Here is a 25303-nt window from a genome sequence, read left to right as displayed (position 1 = left end):
ATTGGGCGCCAATGGTGGTCAAGCTGTAAGCGCCCCAACGATAAATTGATTCTTGGCAGTAGAACTGAAACGAATGCTCAAGCAACTCGAGTTTAAAAACTGATCCGAGTAATTTTATTCACCTCGAGGAATCGTTTAATTTTGACAGCTCTAATCATTAAGTTTTGCCCGGACTACTTTTAATGCGGGACAACGCGCTGACGTCACGTGCGTAGAGGAAGAAGCAATAATAAAAAAAAAATTTTTTTTTAAACTTACTGCAGCCGACAGCCGCTACAAACGACGCCGACGTTGCTAAAAACTAGCCCACATGATGCTACGGTGGTAGCAGGTAGCGTCTGATGCGTCTAATAGAGATCACATGTATGTTGAACGAGATGCGAAATGACAGAGTCAGCGGCGTTAGTAAACAGCCGCCATCTTAATAAAGGAGTAGAGCGCTAAGCGCTAATAAATAAAATTAACGTTACTGTCACTCGCTCACGTAACATTAGCCCTGCGGAGGGCTAGGTTTCTATTAATTATGACCACTGTCGATGCGTGGCTAATATGTCTTACATAGAGGCTTTAACATAACAGCGCTGTGGAGTGATGAGGGTGTAAAATAAAAACTTAATAATGCTAACAATCAATTTTAGCTCAGTAGTCATTGCTGGATAAAACACCAAATAGCACTGGTCCCTAATGTGCTCCCCCCCCCCCGCATGTCACGTGGTGCATTCAGGAACGCATGCAAATATCCCCGCCATATTATAACCTGATATGTTACAATACATTTATTTTGAACACTGCAAAAACTCAAAATCCTACCAGGACTGAGAGTTTGGACTAATTTAAAACTTCACTAGAACTTAAAAATAGCTTGACACAAATAGAAATTCAATTGAAACACAAAAAAATCCCAACTTTTAAGTGATGTGTGTTATCAAGCGTAATGGCATTTTTAGGTAAGAAATATATCATTTTTAAAAAATAAGATCTAAAAGTCTTTTGAGTGAAAGCAATGAATTATTTTTTTAATTTTATTCTAGTTACATCTGAGATGCAATTGTTGGCTGTTTTCAACAATTTACATCAAAAATAAAGACATGGATTGACTGATAATGGTTCAATATTAGATGAAATGTCTTGTTTTCTCATGTATATTTGTAATTGCTCTTCACCTAAAAATATACGTTTTATCCGATTCCTCGATTAATCGTTAGAATTTTCAGTCGATTACTCGATTACTAAAATACTCGATAGCTGCAGCCCTACTTGGTAGGAGTATATCGATAACCTTTTGGGATACAAAGTATCACGAATCACGATATATCACCATTTCGATATATTGTCACACCCCTAGTTCCTTCCACTCCAAAAAGGTCATCTTTTTTTGTAAAATTAAATTGCAGAAACTGCGAGCTTTGCAGAACTTCAACACGCTGATGGCCGTCACTGGAGGTCTCTGTCACAGCGCCATCTCCCGCCTCAAAGACACGTACAACCTGCTGCCTCCTGATGTCACCAAGGTACTCAAACTGTTAATTCTTTAGAAATATTTCAAGCTAAAAATTATCATTTTTGAGCCTCTCAAAGCCTGCTATTGACGTCATTCATTCACGTTTCAGTGCCATTGACGACGCTAGACATCCAATCCCTTGATTGAAACCTGATTGGGTGGGGGCGGGCTAATGGCAGCCATACAAAGGGGCAAATATGTATTTAGTCAACCACCAATTGTGCAAGTTCTCCCACTTGAAAAGATTAGAGAGGCCTGTAATTGTCAACATGGGTAAACCTCAACCATGAGAGGGAGAATGTGGGAAAAAAAAGTCACATTGTTTGATTTTTAAAGAATTCATTTCCAAATTAGAGTAGAAAATATGTTTGTGGTCACCTACAAACAAGCAAGATTTCCGGCTGTCAAAGAGGTATAACTTCTTCAAACGAGGTGTAACGAGGCTCCACTCGCTACCTGTATTAATGGCACCTGTTTTAACTCATTATCGGTATAAAAGACACCTGTCCACAACCTCAGTCACACTCCAAACTCCACTATGGCCGAGACCAAAGAGCTGTCGAAAGACACCAGAGACAAAATTGTAGACCTGCACCAGGCTGGGAAGACTGAATCTGCAATAGGTAAAACGCTTGGTGTAAAGAAATCTACTGTGGGAGCAATTATTAGAAAATGGAAGACATACAAGACCACTGATAATCTCCCTCGATCTGGGGCTCCATGCAAGATCTCACCTCGTGGCATCAAAATGATAACAACAACGGTGAGCAAAAATCCCAGAACCACACAGGGGGACCTAGTGAATGACCTACAGAGAGCTGGGACCACAGTAACAAAGGCTACTATCAGTAACACAATGCGCCACCACAGACTCAAATCCTGCACTGCCAGACATGTCCCCCTGCTGAAGACAGTACACGTCCAGGCCTGTCTGTGGTTCACTAGAGAGCATTTGGATGATCCAGAAGAGGACTGGGAGAATGTGTTATGGTCAGATGAAACCAAAACAGAACTTTTTGGTAGAAACACAGGTTCTCGTGTTTGGAGGAGAAAGACTACTGAATTGCATTCGAATAACACCATACCCACTGTGAAGCATGGGGATGGAAACATCATGCTTTGGGGCTGTTTTTCTGCAAAGGGACCAGGACGACTGATCTGTGTAAAGGAAATAATGAATGGGGCCATGTATCAAGAGATATTGAGTGAAAATCTCCTTCAGTCAGCAAGGGCATTGAAGATGAGACGAGGCTGGGTCTTTCAGCATGACAATGATTACAAACACACAGCCAGGGCAACAAAGGAGTGGCTTCGTAAGAAGCATTTCAAGGTCCTGGAGTGGCCTAGCCAGTCTCCAGATCTCAACCCCATTGAAAATCTGTGGCAGGAGTTGAAAGTCCCTGTTGCCCAACGACAGCCCCAAAACATCACTGCTTTAGAGGAGATCTGCATGGAGGAATGGGCCAAAATACCAGCAACTGTGTGTGAAAAGCTTGTGAAGAGTTACAGAAAACGTTTGGCCTCCGTTATTGCCAACAAAGGGTACATCACAAAGTATTGAGATGAACTTTTGGTATTGACCAAATACTTATTTTCCACCATGATTTTCAAATAAATTCTTTAAAAATCAAACAATGTGATTTTCAGGTTTTTTTTTCCACATTCTGTCTCTCATGGTTGAGGTTTACCCATGTTGGCAATTACAGGCCTCTCTAATATTTTCAAGTGGGAGAACTTGCACAATTAGTGGTTGACTAAATACTTATTTGCCCCACTGTAGGTCTGTGCTAAGTACACGTCACTATCGGTTAACGGGAAACGGGGCCGCTCCAGCTAGCGACCTAAAACCAAAACAGCAGCATCAAAAAATTGCAAGTTGTTCCCTAATAAAATCCTGATGAACTATTTTTTATATAACAAAACTTGGCAATAAAATTCTAAGATTCTACACGAGATGCACAAAAATCCCCAAATGCAGAAATAATCACCTATATTTTCAGGATCAATAGCAATATTTAACATATCATATAAATTTTTGCCCGAAATAGCGACCTAAATTTTTTTGATTGAGTGCAATTTTTAAAGATTTTCAACAACTAATAAATCACTCAATTTTCACATCAAAAACTTAATAGCATTTTTCTATATACAATCACAACTTATTTAGGTTGACTTCTGATGTCACTATTGCCTCAGCACGTCTTGCCGGCTATCTGGCCCTCGTCATTTTTAGATTGAAATGTTACATGAAAGAAAACACCATTTTTTGCCCCAAAAACTAGCAGTTGGCCGAAAATTACCTGATTATTTTAATATAAAGTTACGCTATTGTGTATGGATACAAAATCCAACATGGCGGCCATCACAAAACAAAGAGCTTTTTAAGTTGAAAATTCTTGTAAATAAATATGAAAAACCTTAAATTTCTATAGATATGAACGTTAAACATTTTAGACTCTTGGTTAAAAGAAAAAAAAAAACCGAGGTGTTATCGTTCATTTTACGTAAATATTTCAAGCTAAAGTTACACAATTGTTTTCCCATTCATTTCATTGTATTCACAACCTTTCAAAGGGCATGCATAGTGCTAAAATTTTAATATTTACCTTAAATCCTCGACCAAATCACTTTTGAGACATTCCTGCCTGCATGTATGCACTAAAACCTTCGCCCTTTTTCCACCTAAAGCCAGTGTGAGAACGCAGCGTCTGTTTCAGTTTATCGCAGTGAAAACCTACAAAAGACGCTGCCTGGCCCCAGGGGCGCTGCCAGGGATTTTGGGCCCCATGAAAAGATATCACTTTGGGCCTCACCACCAGTGCCGGGACACACACACACATTTAGAGTATCAACTATGTAATTCCCTGCATTCTGGTGAATCTTTACACACTAATTTGTGCATTTTTTTGCATTAATTCAAGATGAAAATATATTTATGTAAACATACAGTGTATAGAGCAATAATGAATAGACTGATATCATCTATAAGAAATGTACTGAACGCCATCTTTTATAATCTAAATACATTTTTATTAGAAATATTCTCAAAGGAAATACCTTGATGTATGGCTTAGAATAAATCTTTTAACTTAACCATACTACAGTATACGTTACAGCATAAAGTAAACAACAGTTTTAGTATGAAGAGATTTCTAAGGGTTTACCTGCTGTACTGATTAAATGTAAGCTAAAAGTGGAGCAAACACTAGCTAGCAAACAATTACAGTATTTCATTATGGAGTAGGCTTAGCCTCATCTGGAAACTAGCCATCGCCATTATAGGCTACAGCTCCGAAGCGAGGTCCCTTGTTAACAAACTAAATTCAATTGATGACAAACTAAATTCAATAAATTCTTGACAAACTGGATTTAAGTCGATTAAAAAAAAAAAACATTTCCACGCCAACTTTAAACATCTGTAGGATACCAAAAAAAGGCCGTCATTATTTGGAATTCATGTTTTTGAATCGGTGAATTTCGCTCATTGAGGCCGGGAAAATCCCGTATTTCTTACGAAGTGAGCCTGGACCTCGCTTTGGAGCGAAGATAACAGGTTAATTTTAAGCACTACACTGACACAAGACACCAACTTTCCTTTGTGAAGTACTTTGTCACATCCTGTTGGCCTTTTCTACCCATCTCCTGTTTTGCTTTCTTTTGTTTCCTCTTTTGTAAACCCGATTTTTGTTTTGAAAACATTTCTGCAGTACCTCGCTCCGCACACCCAGAGTCATTGACTGGTGTAAATGCGCACCGCTGCTCCTAGTCTGATCGAAGGAAGGGCGGACCAAACCATTTGATGAAAAAACGGGGGTTAGTGGGCGGTGGCTGGCAATACATATGCTCTCTGGGTGTTTACTTTTTGCCAAAAACAAAACAAGAAAAAGAAACCCTTTGTTTTATTCCTATTAAAATTATAATGATTAATATTTAAATTTGCAAATGATTACTTAATGTTCTAATTTTCTTTGTGGGGGCCCCCCATCAGGGCATGGGCCCTTAGAATCAGTATCACTTTTCATCCCTATACGGCGCCCCTGCCTGGCCCCTCCCCCTACAAGAAGCCGAGTCTGTAGGAGCTGTCTCGCCAGCTGATAGCGAAGTCTATGGTTGCACCAAATGCAACTCGTCGCGTTAGTATAGCATTCACGTTAGCAATTAGCATTTAGCGTGACAAGCGTCATCTTAATTTTTTTTTTTTTTTTTTTTTTTTTTTTTTTTTTTTTACAAATAGGGTTCATGGCATCCAGGTGGGTTTAATTAACTGAAAGTAATGTACTTTATTCATTTATTTTTGGACTAAAACTTTAGTATTTTACAGATTAAAACATTTCTATTAATCGCTGACAATAGACAAAATTTGTATGAGATTTCATCAACTAAAAATACTAGACTGAGACGGACACATTTTGAAATGATTAAAACCTGACTAGGTATTTTCGTCCAAAAGACTAAGACGAAAATTAAAAGGGCTGCCAAAAACAACACTGATTTCAAGCACTCGAACGAACCGTGTAAATTGCACTGCTACATGAAATAAGATTCAGGTAGACGAAGAAAACTAAACGATCCCCTCCTGTCCCGCCCGCTGTCAGGCTTTGAGCGAGATGACCGAGTTGCTGTCGTCTCACAGCAACTACAGCAACTACCGCCGCCTGTACAGAGAATGCTCTGGCTTTAAGGTGCCCATCCTCGGCGTGCACCTTAAGGACCTGATCGTTCTCAACGAGCTGCTGCCCGACTTTGTGGACGGGGACAAGATCAACCTCAGCAAAATGCAGCAACTCCACAGCAACATCAACGAGCTCCTGGTGCTGCACTCTCTCACGCCGCCGTTCGAGGCTAACAAAGATCTCTTGCATCTTTTGACGGTAGGAGACTCCGACAAGGGTCAGAGCTCTAAGAGGAATCCCGTCACCAATGATGTTTTTGATGCTTCAGCTTTCTTTAGATCTCTACCACACCGAGGACCAGATCTATGAACTGTCCTACACCAAGGAACCCAAGAACCCCAAAATTCAGGTCGGTCACCTTCGTGCTCAACAAACAACTGGGATACGATCACGGCTGTATGGATAAATGAATCGACAACTATTTCCATAGTCAATTAATCGTTTAGAGCAGGGGTCTCCAAACTTTTTCCTGTGAGGGCCACATAACTTTTCCCTTCTCTGATGAGGGGCCGGGGTCAGTTTGTAACAGAAAAGGTGTGACGATTGCAGGAGTGCCTAAATGTAAAAAATTTTTGTTTTTCAGAAAGCCACAATCAAATAACCCTTTCTGGATTCTTCACGGAACAAAAGTAAATGAAAATAATAATATAATATAATATAATATAATATAATATAATATAATATAATATAATATAATATAATAACACTATTATTTAAATAGATAATAACCAAATAACGTTCTCTGAGTTCTTCAAAGAAAAGGGCCAGGAAATAAATAACACTATTGAGAAAAAAAAGAAAAAATTCCAAATGTTCTCTGGTATTGTTCAGGGGGCCGGACCAAATGTGGAGGCGGGCAGTATCCAGCCCGCTGGCCGTAGTTTGGGGACCCCTGGTTTAGAGACATGAAAGTGTCCATATCCTCTTTTTCCAGACTCTTATCTCGTCCGCTGCTATTGATGGCGATAGACGGCCAATCAAATTTGACTGGGAGAGCTGACAGCCCCCACCAGTCAGATTGGAGAAATGGAAAAAAAAAATTTTTTTTAATATTCTTCTTTAATCTTAATTTTCAAAAATTGTTAATATTTTTTATTTACAATAAAAAAATAAGTTTTTTGTTGTCAATATTTACTCTCTAATTTTTCAATTGAGGAAATAAGTCACATATGAGATTTTGTTGCTCATCATATTATTTATGTATTAGTCCAAGATTTATTTTTTAAAAATAAATAAATTTCAGTTTTCCATTTAAAAATGAAGTAAATTTTTTTAAAATTTATTTTCATTTCTAAAAATTATTTATTTGATATATTTTTTTAAAGGGGAAAAACAGTAAATACTCAAATTGTATTTAAAGGGCAACTGAAGAGCTTTTCGGATTTCGCTCTTGAGTGTTTTACTCAGTTGAATTGTATTAATTGCATCATTCGCTGTCTCAAAAAGTCACATGAAAAAAAAATAATAATAATTGACCGCGTAGTTTTTGAGTTATGGCCATAGCAACACCATAGCAACGAGGGACACGCCGCCCTGCCGACCGCTACCTGATGACGTAACTTCCAGGGAGCCTCGCCACCACTCTGAACATTGAAATATAGCACCACACTATCCTCGCCATATATTGCAAACATTTTCTGGGTTTTACTCGCGAGATTCGTCATGCCATCTTGATGTGTAGCGATAAATTGCTCACAGGAAGACTCGAGACTCTGAGTGGTCCAAAAAAACTTCTCCTGCAAAGGTTTGGACCGTTTTTGTGAGCATGCATACAGGTCCCCAATCGGCTCATTGTTTTCATCATTTCAGCGACGACAGCTTTGAAAACCTACAACAATGCAACCTTGGTTTTACAAAGACGTAAGTAGAGACCCTTAATGGCTTTTATGATTCTAAAATTTGATGCACTTCTGTTGATAAACGAGGGGGACTCCTACTGCCTGTTTGTTGAAGCGTGACATTTTTGTTGTTGTTGCTGTTGCCCTGTCATAAGTAGATAGGTTTGCTGACAGGTCTACTTATGTGATCTTATTACTATATCAATAGGTATTATGTAAATCCAAACAATCCACCTGCCAGGCCCTAACCTATCAAATACATCTCAATAAAACAATAACTATTGTACTACAGCATCAAATCAAGGTCTGCCTATTTGAGGAGGGAACAATAGCATCAGATAGATGCTGCTTTGACTGAGGCATTATTATTTGATCACCAAGAAATTATTATTAAATTAGGATTCATCCAATATTTTCATGCTGCTGTGATTTTTTTTTTCTTCTCCAGGAAGCCAAACATAAAAAATTAAGCGGCGGAAACCCTCAACACGATGAAAAAAAGCGTTGCAAGTCAGTCGCCACCCAGTTTCCCAAAATCAAGAGAGTGCGTCGAGTCATATGATGACCCAAGTGATGCGGTGTCCAGCGATGACGACTGAAGAGATCCTATGAGGCCTGCCAGATGCTGAATTTCTTCCGTCTGCGACATCAGATGACGATGACAGGAGAAATAAATGTAGCAAATTTTGATGAAATGAAATCATAAACTAGTCATATATACAGTACACATTTTTAAAAGAAAAATCTAGTCACCTTCAGATTTTAATAATAATGATTTATCTTGGTATAGAGAACACTTAATGCTACAGAAAAGAGTAAATACATATTTTCCACTGCCATTATCATTTTTGTGTTGCGCTAGTCCGTTGCTATCCTAACTTTGTGTTGCTTACTAAATGTATGTTCTTTGATGTGTGCCATTGTTTGCTTTGTATAACAACTTAGCTGTGTCACAATCTGACAGCGAAAGCTGATGCCGATTCAACATAAATCTGGTATCACTTATTATTGTGGCCTATTGAACATTGTTTCAGAATGTAATGTAATTACAATATATTATATACCAATAGAATACATTAAACAGTCAACAAAATATGTCAATGTTGTTTACAATTTATGGTTTTATTTTTTTAATTTAATTCATGCCCCTGTCAGTGCTTCAGCCTCAAGTTCGGCTCTCACATCTGGGATCTCCTGACGACACAGGCATACTCTTGGAAGGGTAATTCCTTGAAGGTTTACGGCAACACCTGGAAAATAAAATCATTTTGTCATTTATTTTGAAAAATCAATAACATATCATTCAGTTAGCCACGTTTGGGCTAGCTTTACCATATTTAGATCGGTAGGAGCTGTCCCATTACCTAATATCCAGTTTTAGCTATGTGGAGAGCATGGAAAAATATAATACCATGTAATCGCATTCTCTCAAATAAAAAAAATCACAATGCTGGATTTAGGCTTACCACTCACTCTCCCGTTCGTGAAGTGTCGAGCTGTCAATTGGCGACATGACGACATCTGCTGTGTCAAGTAAATCGCCGTCATCTGACGCCTCAGGTTCAAACATGTAGGGATTAATTGTACTGTAGTTCATCTTTCCTGGGACCCTTTGCCATCGGTAGCGTCACGAAAGAGCGATCCTGAATGGTTACCTTTGGTGGAAATATCACTGACATCGTTGTTGCTGCTATGCTAGCTGTGGATAGTCTTCTCTGTTGCGTCGGGGAATCTACGTCACACTTCCGGGTTTGCGAAGGGACCATTAACGGAGAGCAAAAAAACTAAAAAAACGCAAATTATCCTTGCAATTACGTGTTTATAATGTCATGGTTGTTTTGACGAACTCGTCCAAAGTTTATAATCGTAAAATTACACCAAAATCTGGAAAGGTCTTCAGTTGCCCTTTAAAATACATACACGAAGTCCCACACATGATTTACTTTTGCGGCCCACATAAAGTTATGTGGTGGGCCGGATCTGGCCCGTATGTGATATGTTTGACACCCGTGTTCTAGCTGAAAAGACTGATATCATACTGTTATATTGCAATGTGAAAAATATAATAAATAATATGATAGTGGTCATACTGGGGCTGGGCGATCTGGCCCCCCAAAAATGATTGTTTTTCTCTAAACGTAGTCCCATCCCCATTTTCCAGTTTTTTTGTTTTTTTTAAACTTGGTGTTGATGTTGAGATTTTTTTTTTAACTGTGCTTAGACAAAGGTGTTTCATCATGTATTAGCATTAAGCTAACAGGCGCTTGGAAATTTAAACCCATTACGAATATTGTCATAATGGGTAAAGTATATCAATCTATTGCCACGTTTACATGGAGCCAAATATTCCAATTACAATCGGAATATTTGTTCAAACCGAATAAATGTGTTCCATATAAACACCTCATTCGGAATGAACAGGCCCAAACCGAATGGAATTTCATTCCGATTCACAGGGGTGGAATATTCCTTTCCCCAAACCGATTAGAAGTAAAATTATATCATGTAAACAGGGAAGCGGAATGGTGTCTGGTTGCGTTCTTTCTGCGCATGCTCCGTACTGACGTGTTGACGTCACTCGGTGACGTAAGTAACGTCACTTGCAACATGGCTTCCAAGCACACGCACAGCGCACCCACACAACTTTTTAAATGAACGGCGTATCATTCTGAAGTTTTGTTTCCACTCGAAAAGTTAAAACAGCAGCTGATCTGACGATCGATCTCCATGTTTTGCAACGTGACGCTTTGTTTTGATTAATCTGCGCATGTCAGACGGCAGTTGTCAAACGTCCTTTCGGAATAAAGGCAGTCACATGTAAACGCTGGATCGGAATAGATGAAGTGACATGTAAACAGCTGATGTGAAATTTCCATTCGGAATGATTTGAATCGGTATGAATAAAAGTCAGCATGTAAACGTGGCTAGTGTTCATGAAGCATTTCAAAAAGGCAATATTTTCTTTTTTTTAACTTTATTTTTGTTTATAAATAATTGAGCAGGACAGTAACATGTTAAAAAGTTATCATAATTACAGTTTTACATTTGATGTTTTTATAAACCATTTAGTAAAAAATATACAGTGCTGTGAAAAGAACCTTTTGGAATTTCTCACATTTCTGCATAAAAATCATCAAATGTGATCTGATTGTTGTCAAAATCACACAGATGAAAAAACAGCGTCTGCTTTAACTAAAACCACCCAAACATTTATAGGTTTTCAAATTTTAATGAGGATTGTATGCAAACAATGACAGAAGGGGGTAAAATAAGTAAGTGAATCATCACATTTCATATTTTGTGACACACCCTTTGGCATCAATAACGTCAACCAAACGCTTCCTGTAGCTCCAGATCAGTCTGGCACATCGATCAGGACTTATCTTGGCCCATTCTTCTCTACAAAACTGCTGTAGTTCAGTCAGATTCCTGGGATGTCTGGCATGAATCGCGGTCTTTCGGTCATGCCACAGCATCTCTATGGGGTTTACGTCTGAACTTTGACTTGGCCACTCTAGAACATGTATTTTGTTCTTTTGAAACCATTCTGAAGTTGATTTACTTCTGTGTTTTGGATCATTGTCTTGTTGCAGCATCCATCCTCTTTTTAGCTTCAACTGTTTGACAGAAGGCCTCAGGTTTTCCTGCAAAATATCCCGATAAACTTTTGAATTCATTCTTCCAATAATTATTGCAAGTTGTCCATGCCCTGAGGCAGGAAACAGCCCCAAATCATGATGCTCCCTCCACCATCACGGAGATGAGGTGTTGATGTTGGTGAACTGTTCCATTTTTCCTCCATACATACATGACTTAGTGTGTTACTCCCAAACAATTAAACTTTGGTTTCATCAGTCCACAAAATATTTTACTAAAACTTCTGTGGAGTGTCCAATTGCCTTTTTGCGAACATTAAACGAGCAACAATGTTTTTTTAGACAGCAGTGGCTTCCTCTGAGGAGTCCTCCCATGAACACCATTCTTGGCCATAGTTTTACATATACCCAAAACCCATTGGCAGTGTATCAAATACTTGTTCTCCCCACTGTAGTTTATGTGTGCACAGAGATATTGGACTGTGCCAGTGATTTCTGTAATTTTTTAGCTGACACTCTAGGGTTCTTTTTTACCTCGCTGAGTATTATGCGCTGAAATCCTGCTGTCATCTTTGGTGGACGGCCACTCCTTGGGAGAGAAGCAACAGTGCCAAACTCTCTCCATGTTTAAACAACTTCTCTGACTGTTGATTGATGAACATCAAGACTTTCAGAGATGGATTGGTTTCCTTTCCCAGCTTGATACGAATCAACTATCCTTGATCTCAGGTCTTCAGACAGCTCTTTTGACCGAGCCATGATGCAGATGAGACAATGCTTCTCATCAAGACAATTCTTATCAGGTGTGTGTTTTATCGTGGGCAGAGCAGCTTTAAACCACTCATCAATGATTGGGCACTAGGAGTGTGACAATATATCAAAATGGTGATACATCGTGATACTTTGTATCCCAAAAGGTTATCGATATGCTCCTGCCAAGAATCGAAATATTGTTTTAAAAAGGTGTCAATGTCTAAAAAAACTCAATCAAAATGAACCAACAATTTGCTACCAAAATCTTCCACCATAACAGTGTCTAAATTAAGGCTGCATTGACGGTGCTTGACACCCAATCCATTTAGACTGGGAACGTTCGTCCATTCGAAACCAGAGCGTTCAGTCATTCGGTCCGATTTTCAGGGCATTTACAGGTCAATTGCTGTTCATTTTAAGGCATTTACAGGTCATCTCCTGTTGAGTTTGAGTCACTGCCTATTCATTTGGGTAATTCCCAGGTCACCTCCTGTTCTGTAACTCAAAATAAACTGGAAGTGACCCATAAAATACCCCAAAATCAACAGGAAGTAACTCAAAATCAACAGGTAAATAACCTTAAATGGCCCAAAATGACCTCATTGCCTGGCATTGGCTGCCACTGACGGCCATAGACGTTCAATCCGTTTGAAGTGAGAGGTTCAAACGGATTGGACGTCTACGAGTGATAAACTCATTCCAATTCACAGCAGAAGCTTGTTTTTCTGTTTATTAGTTGTTTGTAGAATATCCTAGACCGTATCGATAATCGTTGTATCGCCATATCGTCAGATCGTTATCGTGAGCTTTGTACCGCAAATCGTATCGTATCGTGAGGTACCAAGAGGTTGCCACTCCTATTGGGCACACACCTGACTTAAATTGTTAGGTAAAAATAGGTTTCAGTTGCTCTTTAGGTCACCTTAAGCAGAGGGTTCACTTACTTATTTTTCCCCCTTCTGTCATTCTTTGCATGTTATCCTCTTCAAAATATGAAAACTAGGGTTGTTCCGATCATGTTTTTTTGATCCCGATCGTTTTAGTTTGAGTATCTGCTGATCCCGATATTTCCCGATCCGATTGCTTTTTTTTGCTCCTGATTCAATTCCAATCATTCCCGATAATTTTTCCCCATTTTGGCAATGCATTAAGAAAAAAATGAATAAAACTCGGACGAATATATACATTCAACATACAGTACATAAGTACTGTATTTGTTTATTATGACAATAAATCCACAAGATGCCATTTACATTATTAACATTCTTTCTGTGAGAGGGATCCACGGATAGAAATACTTGTGACTTTGTATATTGTGGGACTAAATATTGCCATCTTGTGTATTTGTTGAGCTTTCAGTAAATGATACTGAAGGCCATGCCCAAATGCAGGATGGGAAGTGGAACCATGACTGTGCGTAGTGCTACCAATTCATATATCTTCTCTGCGTTGGGAAATAACATAAGGTGTTAAGAAAAAGATCAATTGCTACCTTGCTTCCCCACATTGCTTCCCATGATCTTTATAATCGAAGGGAGAGGGATTGTAAGGCTTTAGCCAATTAAAATAAGGCTCCAAAGGCTGCCAAAATTCACTCTACTCATTTTACGCTGCTTTTTAGCTCTCTATATAGGCAAAATGGCGCCATTAGAGATGGAGCGCGACAATGCGAGAGTGGGTCGGGCAGCGCATGCATTAATTGCGTTAAATATTTTAACGTGATACATTTTTTAAAAAATTAATTACCGCCGTTATTGGGATAAATTTGATAACCCTACCTTAAGCCTAAACTAAAGACTCTGGATGAGGGTAACATATTATGTCTGTAATGTTAAATACAATTAGAAAACGATTTAATCAAAAAATATATATATATTAAAAAAAGGCACGGCCGATATTTTTTGCCGATTCCGATATTTGGAAAATGACGTGATCGGACCCGACATCTCTGATGAAAACCTATAAATGTTTGGGTGGTTTTAGTTAAAGCAGACACTGTTTTTACATCTGTGTGATTTTGACAAAGATCAGATCACATTTGATGATGTGATTTCATGGAGAAATGTGAGAAATTCCAAAAGGTTCAGATGCGTTTTCATACCACTGTATATAGATGTTTTTTTTGTTTTTTTTTTATTGAATCATACCTTGTATGTATTACTTTCCAATGCTAAATCTGAATAAATACATTGAACACACACACACACACACACACACAAAAAAAAAGGGGTTGACGCTACTTCGCAGTTTTTCACTTATCGTGGCGGGTTTTGAGGGATCACTGAATACCCAAAATTCAAGAATTTTTAAAACCCTTTATTGCCAAACGTATCACATTTGATACACCTAAAAATTCATGATTTTGAGACTAATTCAGAATTTTGACAGTCCTTTTTGAAAAAAAAAAAAATGATGCAAGTCAACACATGCATCTGCAGGTTCCATGGGAAAAACAAACAGGATTTAGCAAGGGTTATAGATATCAGAGTGCTTATTACACATATTCATTTTGACTTTTCTTTTTACAAATTTGGAAAAGGTTTTATTAGGACCTTATTTTTCAAATTTTGGGATTCTCTGATAATTGCTTCATGTTGCAGGTATTTAAGGGTTAAAACTTTCAAAACAACAGTAAAATCTAAGTATTTTCAAGGATGTCAATGACCAGTACGATCCCTGATCAATGATACAGTATTGCGACACCCCTTTATTGTGTGCGTAAACATCATGATGAAACAGTACTGTGATATCACCATCAATTGTTGGAGTAATATACTATATGTCAATCTAATATAGAGATAACGTCACCACATTTTGCGCTCTCAACAAACAAGCACACTTTTGTGTTAGCGGCGTGGGTGTGATCGTTTCTGGAGAAAAACACGCCACAACCGTCACTCAACCACATCAAAGTGCAAAGTTAAGCTACGACGCTGTGTGGGTGTGTAATCAATTTGCTTTGTTTCAATGCAGCCCGTAACTCCAGTTAAACCGCCTGTGGTGGCAGAGTGGGGTTCCGGGGTAACCCCCCGCCTTGACCCCGACACCATTTCCAAACATGTCAAACAAATGGTGGATGTGAGTACTACTAATACATTTTAAAAAACATCATCATTGACAGCCGGTTTTCACTTCCTTAGTAGCCTGTAGCAAAAAGCAGAAGTGGTGAACGAGGAGCTCTCTCTGTCGCCCCTTTAGTCCATAATGAAGAACTACGACTACAAGCAGGACGGCTTCATCCCGTTGGAGGACTTTGAGAAAATTGCAGCTAACTTCCCTTTCTCCTTCTGTACGCAGCAAACTGACAGGTGACGCTAAGCGTGCTTCCTCTATTTCGCAGTAGGGACAGTGTACTTTTCTGGAATCATTGTGTTCTTATTGTAAAATTTATATTCAAAACATCTGTACGTCAACACCTATTTCATAGGCAAGGTCAAATAAGCCGCGAGGAGATGACGTCGTACTTCGTGCGCGGGATGTCGGTCTGCGCCAAGCTAGGCTACAACTTCAACGAAGCGCACAACTTCCACGAGACGACCTACAAAAAGCCCACAGTCTGCGACACGTGCGGCGGTTATGTGAGTCTTTCTATCCTGAAATCTGAGTCCAAATCCAATCTTATCAAAAATCGCGTTTACTAATGTGTATCTTGTTGCAGCTCTGTGGAGTCATCAAACAAGGCTACCACTGCAAAGGTATGTAAGCGCCATTTGCATTTGTTGCATTTAAAAGTAACATAGACAAAATTGTTGTAATGGTCCTGAGAAGAAAATTGGACTTGTAACTACAAAATGGAATTTTGGAAGAAACGTTATGTTGGTCGGTAAACCCGTTTTTGATCATTTTCTGTTAATTTTTGGTCAGTTTATTTGATTTTGGGAATTCTCGGGCCACTTTCTGTTGATTTACTAGTCACTATATGTACATTTAGGTCATTTCCTACTGATTTTGTGGAATTGATACAGTGGGGCAAATAAGTATTTAGTCAACCACTAACTGTGCAAGTTCTCCCACTTGAAAATATTAGAGGCCTGTGATTGTTAACATGGGTAAACATCAACCATGAGAGAGAGAAGGTGAAAAAAAAAAAAAGTCACATTGTTTGATTTTTAAAGAATTTATTTGCAAATCATGGTGGAAAATAAGTATTTGGTCAATACCCAAAGTTCATCTCAATACTTTGTTATGTACTCTTTGTTGGCAATAACGGAGGCCAAACGTTTTCTGTCACTCTTCACAAGCTTTAAACACACTGTTGCTGGTATTTTGGCCCATTCCTCCATGCAGATCTCCTCTAGAGCAGTGATGTTTTGGGGATGTCGTTGGGCAACACGGACTTTCAACTCCCTCCACAGATTTTCTATGGGGTTGAGATCTGGAGACTGGCTAGGCCACTCCAGGATCTTGAAATGCTTCTTAGGAAGCCACTCCTTTGTTGCCCTGGCTGTGTGTTTGGGATCATTGTCATGCTGAAAGACCCAGCCACGTCTCATCTTCAATGCCCTTGCTGATGGAAGGAGATTTTCACTCAAAATCTCTCGATACATGGCCTCATTTATCCTTTCCTTTACACAGATCAGTCGTCCTGGTCCCTTTGCAGAAAAACAGCCCCAAAGCACGATGTTTCCACCCCCATGCTTCACAGTGGGTATGGTGTTCTTCGGATGCAATTCAGTATTCTTTCTCCTCCAAACACGAGAACCTGTGTTTCTACCAAAAAGTTCTATTTTGGTTTCATCAGACCATAATTCATTCTCCCAGTCCTCTTCTGGATCATCCAAATGCTCTCTAGTGAACCGCAGACTGGCCTGGACGTGTACTTTCTTCAGCAGGGGGACACGTCTGGCAGTGCAGGATTTGAGTCCCTGGCGGCGCACTGTGTTACTGATAGTAGCCTTTGTTACTGTGGTCCCAGCTCTCTGTTGGTCATTCACTACGTCCCCCCTGTGTGGTTCTGAGATTTTTGCTCACCGTTCTTGTAATCATTTTGACGCCACGGGGTGAGATCTTGCATGGAGCCCCAGATTGAGGGAGATTATCAGTGGTTTTGTATGTATTCCATTTTCTAATAATTGCTCCCACAGTTGATTTCTTTACACCCAGTGTTTTATCTATTGCAGATTCAGTCTTCCTAGCCTGGTGCAGGTCTACAATTTTGTCTCTGGTGTCCTTCGACAGCTCTTTGGTCTTGGCCATAGTGGAGTTTGGAGTGTAACTGACTGAGTTGTGGACAGGTGTCTTTTATACCGATAATGAGTTGAAAAAGGTGCCATTTATATAGGTAACGAGTGGAGCCTCGTTAGACCTCGTTAGACAAAGACCTCTGACAGCCAGACATCTTGCTTTTTTGTAGGTGACCAAATACTTATTGTCCACTCTAATTTGGAAATAAATTCTTTAAAAATCAAACAATGGGATTTTCTGTTCTTTTTTCCACATTCCGTCTCTCATGGTTGAGGTTTACCCATTTTGACAATTACAGGCCTCTGTAATCTTTTCAAGTAGGAGAACTTCCACATTTGGTGGTTGACTAAATACTTATTTGCCCCACTGTAGATCACTTCCTATTCATTTAGGTTGCGTTCCAATTGATTTTTGGGCAACTTTCTGTTCATTTTGGGTCCCTTCCGGTGTATTTTTGGTCACTTTGGTGAGGTTGGGTGAGTTCCTGCCAATTTTTAGGCATTTCCGAGTGACTTCCTATCAATTTTGGATCACTTCCAGTTGATTTTGAAGTATTTCTGGGTCACTTTCTGTTGATTTGGGGTCATTTCCAATTGATTTTTGAATTGAATTTCCTGTTGATTTGGGGGAATTTATAGATAACTTCCTGCTCATTTTGGGTCAGTTCCAATTGATATTTGGGAATTCTGGGGTCATTTTCTGTTGATGTTCAGTCACTTGGTGAGTTTTGCTAACTTCCTGTTGATTTTGAAGCATTCTTGGGTCACTCCCCTGTTGATTTTGGGAGCATTTCTGTGCCACTTCATATTCCTTTTGGGTCACCTATCGCTGATTTTGAAAAATTCCCGGGACACTTCCAGTTAATTTCTAGGCATTCATGGGTCACTTCCTTTTGCATTTTGGTCACTTGTTCATTTTTGGCATTTCTGGATCACATTCTGTTGATTTTTGGTCACTTCCTGTTGATTTTGGAGGATTTATGTGTGACTTCCAATTCACTTTGGGGTAGGAGTGTCCTGATCACATATTTTTGCACCCAAGTCCTAGTCATCTGATTTTATTTTTTAATCTGCCGGATACAGAGTCTTGTTTTGATACCAAAGAAAGTGTTTTTTTTTTTGGTTTTTTTTTTTTGAACGAATGTTTTAAACTTGATATTGTCCCACCATGCCGCCTTCATAATGTGAATTATTTTTTTAAAAAGAATAATGAGGAAACATGCTTATCTTAATTAAATGCTTTAATGGCAATTTAATGCTTCATTGAGTGAGTCCGCTCCCGCTACCAAGAACAGCCTCTCACTTACACAAAGAGTTGCCACAGCACACTACCACTAGTGTGTCACGAGCTAATGATGATTGACACTAGGGATGTCCCGATCCAGGTTTTTGCACTTCCGATCCGATACCGATATTGTTTTGCACTTCCGATCCGATACCGGCCTATCTGAGCATGTGTTTAAGTTTAAAGTTATTTAGCCTCCTTACTTAGTTGTCAGACTCATGTTGGAAAAGGTTTTAGTACTCTTGATAACAACTAGCCAGCTGAATTAGGTGAGTTTGAATAACACACAACGGTTGGTAACAACAAACTGACCTGTTTATTCAGTGACAAACACAAAACATTATAAATAACAAACAGAAATAATATTATAACAGTCAGTCAGTAAAACGTGCAAATAATATTGTAAACGGTCTTAAAAAAGCAAAACACACAAACAACCTCAGTGGAAAATCCCACAACCCCCCCAAACTATTAGATCCTTTTAATGTTTCGTGCATTAGTTACAAAAATTGTATAAAAAGCCTCTCAGGTTTAAATAAACGACTATTTCAGTATCAAGTTAGCATTTTAAAACAGTAAATAAAATGCTCAAGTCCCCATTCTGTATCAGCAGCTTTAAACTACATTCAATTCATTTAATTTTGCGAATCAACAAAGTTGTTAAAATTGCTCCCGTTATTCCATAATTTCTCCTTCTGTCTACTTTTGACATGTGAAAGTTTTAAAACTGTTTTGAAGATAGATTCAAGTCAAGATTTTGCGGATTTAGGAGTATTTTAGATAAAAAGTTGATTAGGTTCGCTTGGAAGGTTCACAGCAGCCTACTAGGGAAGTCTCCTGCTTTAAGATGGCGGCTGTTTACTAACGCAACTAGTTTTCCATGCTTCAATGTTGCCGGAGCGGACTTTAAAAAAAAAAACTGGATCGGAAGTCTGGATCGGAATTTTTCCCGTGTTCCGATCAGATACCGATGCGCATTTTTTTGCCCATATCGGCGTCCGATCCAATCCAAATATCGGATCGGGACATCTCTAATTGACACATCTGCACCTTTCATCCTAGAGCTACCAAGTTTCTGTGGCAAGGTCAAAGCAACAAACCAGTCAATCATTGTTAACTTCAACTAGCAAATTCCAGTGCACTGCTGTCCAAAAACAGCAGCAGGAGGGAGTGAGAGGCTGTACGGACATGAAGCACAAAAGCAAATATATTTTTTAATCAAAAACCTTTTCATTCGATTCAGATCCTCTGAAAAATGCCACGATCCGCCCAATTTCTGATCACGTGATCGGATCGGGACAACACTACTTTTGAGCATTTCCAGGAGGTTGTTGATATAAAGACCATTTTTGTTTGTTTGTCCAAGAATCAATAAATGGCAAAGGGCAGTAATTTTGTGGTTCAGAGTTTACGATTTGTGTCTGGGCTCTAGTTTAATATGGATGGAAGCTAATGGAGAGTTTTTAACTCATTTCTGCCATTGACAACGATAGATGGTTCCGAGCTTTTTTCCCTTTCAGGTTGCGGGATGAACTGCCATAGACACTGCCGTGATCTGGTGGGAATCGAGTGCTTGAAGAAACACAAAAACACTGGCGGTTCCTGCCCGTGCACCCCCGCCCCAGACTCCAGAACCAAGGGGAGTGTGCCGAGTAGGTGCCTCAACGCTAACCATGAACTAGTGCTGTACAATAGTTTATGACGATACACATATAAAACTCCCGACATTTAACTTGTCTACCATCATTATCGCCTTAAATAGACCTGTTCCTGGGATTTTAATGGAGGCGATAGGGAAAGTACGTAGCAGCTAATTTAGCTAAATTAGCCGCGCTGCAACCATACAAATTACGTAAAACTACGTAATATAACTACTTTAAACCCGTAATATGATGAGAAAAATCTTGTAACATTACTTAAAGTTACTTAATATTACGACTTTAAACTCGTAATATTATAACGTATGACTCTAGTATCGTAATATTTAGAGGTGGGAATCTTTGGGCACCTAACGATTCGATTACGATTCGGAGGCTCCGATTCGATTATAAATCGATTATTGATGCCCCACCCTCCCTTCTTTTAATGTTTTGTACATTAGTTCCAAAATTGTTTAAAAAAATCCTCTCTGGCTAAACCAAACTACTACTTTAGCAGTTTTAACAGTTACAAACAGTAAATAAAATACTCAAGTCCCCATTCTGTATCAGCAGCTTTAAACTACATTCAATGAATTCAGTGTTGTGAATCAACCGTTAAAAAGTTGTTAAAATTGCTCCCGTTCTTCCATAATTTCCCTTCTGTCTACTTTTTCATATGAAACTTTTGAAAATTTTCCATCATTTAAAGATAGATTCTAGTCAAGATTTTGCCGATTTAGGAGGTTTTTTTTGAGATAAGAAGTTAATTAGGTTCGCTACAACAGAGCCTTTAAGAGAAGTCTACTGCTCTAAGATGGCGGCTGTTTACTAACGCCGGCCGAGTCCGTCATTTCGCATCTAGTTCTCTAACACATGTTCTAACACCGCGGCTGTCCGTCATTTTGCATCTAGTTTTACAAATATGTGATATCTACAATAGCCGTATGTGGCCGTATGTTTGTAGCAACTAGCAACTGGGCGTTGTTTGTAGCGGCTGTTGGCTGCAGTCAGGTATGATTGTTTTTTTTTATCTAGCTGCATGAGTTGAACATAATATTTGCTCTCGGTCCGTTCCTCATTGCGTCCCGAAGACCGCGCTGACTGTGTTTTAGTTCCGCTTTACCTGGTATAATTCAATAATCGGAATTTGGATGTTTGTGAATCGTTCTCGAATCTTCCACGGCCGAATCGCGAATAATCTAAGAATCGGAAATTTCGCACGCCTCTAGTAATATTGCAACCTTTTCCTCATGCTCCCATTTTTTGTCCGTCTTTTAATGGCCCTAAAACTATGAATTATAATACTAATAAACGTTTGACCCGTCAGGTTCCGAAGAAGAGGCATTTTTCTTCTCCCACGGCAACGATTCGGAACCCTACAAGAGCGCCCCCTTCAGGAAAAGCGTAGACACCTCGGGTGCGTGGAACCGCTCCAAGCAGACGGATCCCGGACTGTGGACACCTCAGGAGAAGGAGCGAAGGATGTACAACCACAGCATTCCCGGCAAGGTGAGACAACGTGAGTCCCTCGGGTCCCCACGAGGCTCATTTTCGGGTGTTTTTTGTGTGTCAGGCCAACACGTTGCCCCCCCCCAGGAGTCGTGGGTGCTCCATGCCCGTCTCATTCCTGCCTGAAAAGCTGGAGGAGCTTTGCCTCAGTAAGGAAAAGAACCGGGAGCCCGATTGAAAAGATGATTTGTCAAGATTCCGGTCTAATTAACCATTTGGTGCCTGAATTTACATTTAACATATACTAGTATACATCAAAAAGTATCAACAAGTATCGTATTTAAGTTGCACCTAGGTATAAATCGCACCAGCCGATGCAAAATAAAGAGGAAAATATGAAGAACAACAGGCTAAATAGGCATCTGTTATCATAGCATATTAAGTTTTTCACATAACAATTGCCTAAAAAACACAAAATAACAAGCTTGTGTCTGTCAGAGTGAAAAAAGAACATATACTGTAAGTCGCACCTGAGTATAACAGCTGTTTCGCACTAGCAACAGCCTAGGGTGAAAAGTGGCCGATGACGAGCGCAAAACAGGAGGAGCCACGTAGACACTGACCAGAGGTGAAAAGCGAATAGACTCCAGCAATCATATTTACTCTAGTCTCAAGCACCAATACATGTATTTTTCATTGATGCACGAAAATAGCGACTTGGAGTGGGAACCTCTGTGTAGCTCACAATACAGTACGATTTGCGTTGATGGCAGCTATTGAGTTTATAGAAACACTATTCAAGTGGAAGATTTTGGTAGCTGCTTGTATGTTGTTTTTAAACAGTGACACCTTTTAAAAACGATATATCGATTCTCGGCACGGGCATATCGATAACCTTTTGGGATATCACGATATATCACAATTGCAATATTTTGATCGGATTGGAGACTTCCCTTATTTATATAATGGCGTTTAATCCAAGCTTGCTCTATATAAAACGGCTCCAAGATCTGCCTACTTAATACTTTTCTGATGTAAAACAATAGTTTACATATTAAAACAAAACAACTGCACGTCCTGTGATATGACTGCTGCGCATGCGCACATTGCGATTTTTATTTTAAGTTATTGAAAAGAAAGTAACTCAAGAATGTCCCTGAACGAATAGGAGGTGACTCAAAATCAACATACAGTGGGGCAAATAAGTATTTAGTCAACCAATAATTATGCAAGTTCTCCCACTTGAAAATATTAGAAAGGCCTGTAATTGTCAACATGGGTAAACCTCAACCATGAGAGACAATGTGGAAAAAAAAACTGAAAATCACATTGTTTGATTTTTAAAGAATTTATTTGCAAATCATGGTGGAAAATAAGTATTTGGTCAATACCAAAAGTTCATCTCAATACTTTGTATGTACCCTTTGTTGGCAATAACGGAGGCCAAACGTTTTCTGTAACTCTTCACAAGCTTTTCACACACGGTTGCTGGTATTTTGGCCCATTCCTCCATGCAGATCTCCTCTAGAGCAGTGATGTTTTGGGGCTGTCGTTGGGCAATACGGACTTTCAACTCCTTCCCGAGGTTTTCTATGGGGTTGAGATCTGGAGACTGGCTAGGCCACTCCAGGACCTTTAAATGCTTCTTACGAAGCCACTCCTTTGTTGCCCTGGCTGTGTGTTTGGGATCATTGTCATGCTGAAAGACCCAGCCACGTCTCATCCTCAATGCCCTTGCTGATGGAAAGAGATTTTCACTCAAAATCTCTCGATACATGGCCCCATTCATTCTTTCCTTTACACAGATCAGTCGTCCAGGTCCCTTTGCAGAAAAACAGCCCCAAAGCATGATGTTTCCACCCCCCATGCTTCACAGTGGGTATGGTGTTATTCGGATGCAATTCAGTATTCTTTCTTCTCCAAAGACGAGAACCTGTGTTTCTACCAAAAAGTTCTATTTTGGTTTCATCTGACCATAACACATTCTCCCAGTCCTCTTCTGGATCATCCAAATGCTCTCTAGCGAACCGCAGACGGGCCTGGACGTGTACTTTCTTCAGCAGGGGGACACGTCTGGCAGTGAAGGATTTGAGTCCCTGGCGGCGCATTGTGTTACTGATAGTAGCCTTTGTTGCTGTGGTCCCAGCTCTCTGACGGTCATTCACTAGGTCCCCCGTGTGGTTCTGGGATTTTTGCTCACCGTTCTTTTTATCATTTTGACGCCAGGAGGTGAAATTTTGCATGGCGCACCAGATCGAGGGAGATTATCAGTGGTCTTGTATATCTTCCATTTTCTAATAATTGCTCCCACACTTGATTTCTTTATATAAGTATGACACCAATCAACCAACCAACACCAAGTGTTTTACCTATTGCAGATTCAGTCTTCCCAGCCTGGTGCAGGTCTACAATTTTGTCTCTGGTGTCCTTCGACAGCTCTTTGGTCTTGGCCATAGTGGAGTTTGGAGTGCACACACATACAGTGTGGACAGGTGTCTTTTCTACCGATAATGAGTTAAAACAGATGCCATTAATACAGGTAACGAGTGGAGCCTCGTTAGACCCCGTTAGAAGAAGTTAGATCGCTTTGACAGCCAGAAATCTTGTTTGTAGGTGACAAAATACTTATTTTCCACTCTAATTTGGAAATAAGTTCTTTAAAAATCAAACAATGTTATTTTGTTTTTTGTTTTTTTGTTCCACATTCTGTCTCTCATGGTGGAGGTTTACCCATGTTGACAATTACAGGCCTCTCTAATCTTTTCAAGTAGGAGAACTTGCACAATTGGTGGTTGACTAAATACTTATTTGCCCCACTGTAAATGCCCACAAAAGCCGGAGCCAGACATCCAATGGAGCCAAAATGAATTGGATGTCTAAATGGATTGGATGTGTAGCGCCATCAATGGCAGCCAGTGAGCTAATGTAGTCAGTATTCAGATTTTGGTAGAAACCTTTTGGTTCCATTTTTTTTTTTTTTTAAAGCGACACCTTTTTAAAACAATATGAAATTCTTGGTGGGAGCATATCGATAAATTGTCACTTCCTTAGTTATTTGTTAAATGTAAATTCAAGCATCAAGGGGTTCAATTAAGAACAATGTCGTCACATCGTCTCTGGTGCTAATGTTTCACGTGAGCAGTTTCCCTAATGAATCCGTGGAGGGAAATGAACACTAAAGCTGAATTTCTTCTCATTTTTTTTCCTCAAGTATTGCAGCTACCGCGAAAAAAAAGTTCAATGTGTATTAAAGAAGACATGTTTTTTTTTTTTTCCATCAATGAAAACAGTTTCCAGTTGATTGTCTTTTTGTTGTTACCTTTATGTGTAGCGAAATCTTCGTCTGATATGGACATCCGGAAAAGCTATTTTTTTACAGTATATA

The 25303-nt window shown here is 39.4% G+C and overlaps 1 protein-coding gene across 2 annotated transcripts in view; it reads left to right on the top strand.

The window, feature by feature from the left end:
* LOC130911114 (RAS guanyl-releasing protein 1-like) overlaps positions 1 to 23127 on the top strand; it is a 90961-nt gene extending 67834 nt beyond the window's left edge. For both annotated transcript variants that reach the window (XM_057828830.1, XM_057828829.1), the window contains exons 8-17: positions 1395 to 1511; positions 6097 to 6372; positions 6443 to 6523; positions 15335 to 15439; positions 15560 to 15669; positions 15789 to 15939; positions 16020 to 16056; positions 20350 to 20481; positions 21797 to 21978; positions 22043 to 23127. In XM_057828830.1, the coding sequence (XP_057684813.1) occupies positions 1395 to 1511; positions 6097 to 6372; positions 6443 to 6523; positions 15335 to 15439; positions 15560 to 15669; positions 15789 to 15939; positions 16020 to 16056; positions 20350 to 20481; positions 21797 to 21978; positions 22043 to 22156 (1305 nt within the window). In that variant the 3' untranslated portion in view covers positions 22157 to 23127. The remainder of the gene's footprint in view (positions 1 to 1394; positions 1512 to 6096; positions 6373 to 6442; positions 6524 to 15334; positions 15440 to 15559; positions 15670 to 15788; positions 15940 to 16019; positions 16057 to 20349; positions 20482 to 21796; positions 21979 to 22042) is intronic.
* The last annotated feature ends 2176 nt before the right edge of the window (positions 23128 to 25303 follow it).

This window comes from Corythoichthys intestinalis, unplaced genomic scaffold, assembly GCF_030265065.1.
Source record: "Corythoichthys intestinalis isolate RoL2023-P3 unplaced genomic scaffold, ASM3026506v1 HiC_scaffold_23, whole genome shotgun sequence".
Taxonomy (NCBI): Eukaryota; Metazoa; Chordata; class Actinopteri; order Syngnathiformes; family Syngnathidae; genus Corythoichthys; species Corythoichthys intestinalis.
The sequence above is the reverse complement of the archived record's forward strand: the minus strand, read 5'-3'. Positions and strand labels throughout refer to the sequence as shown.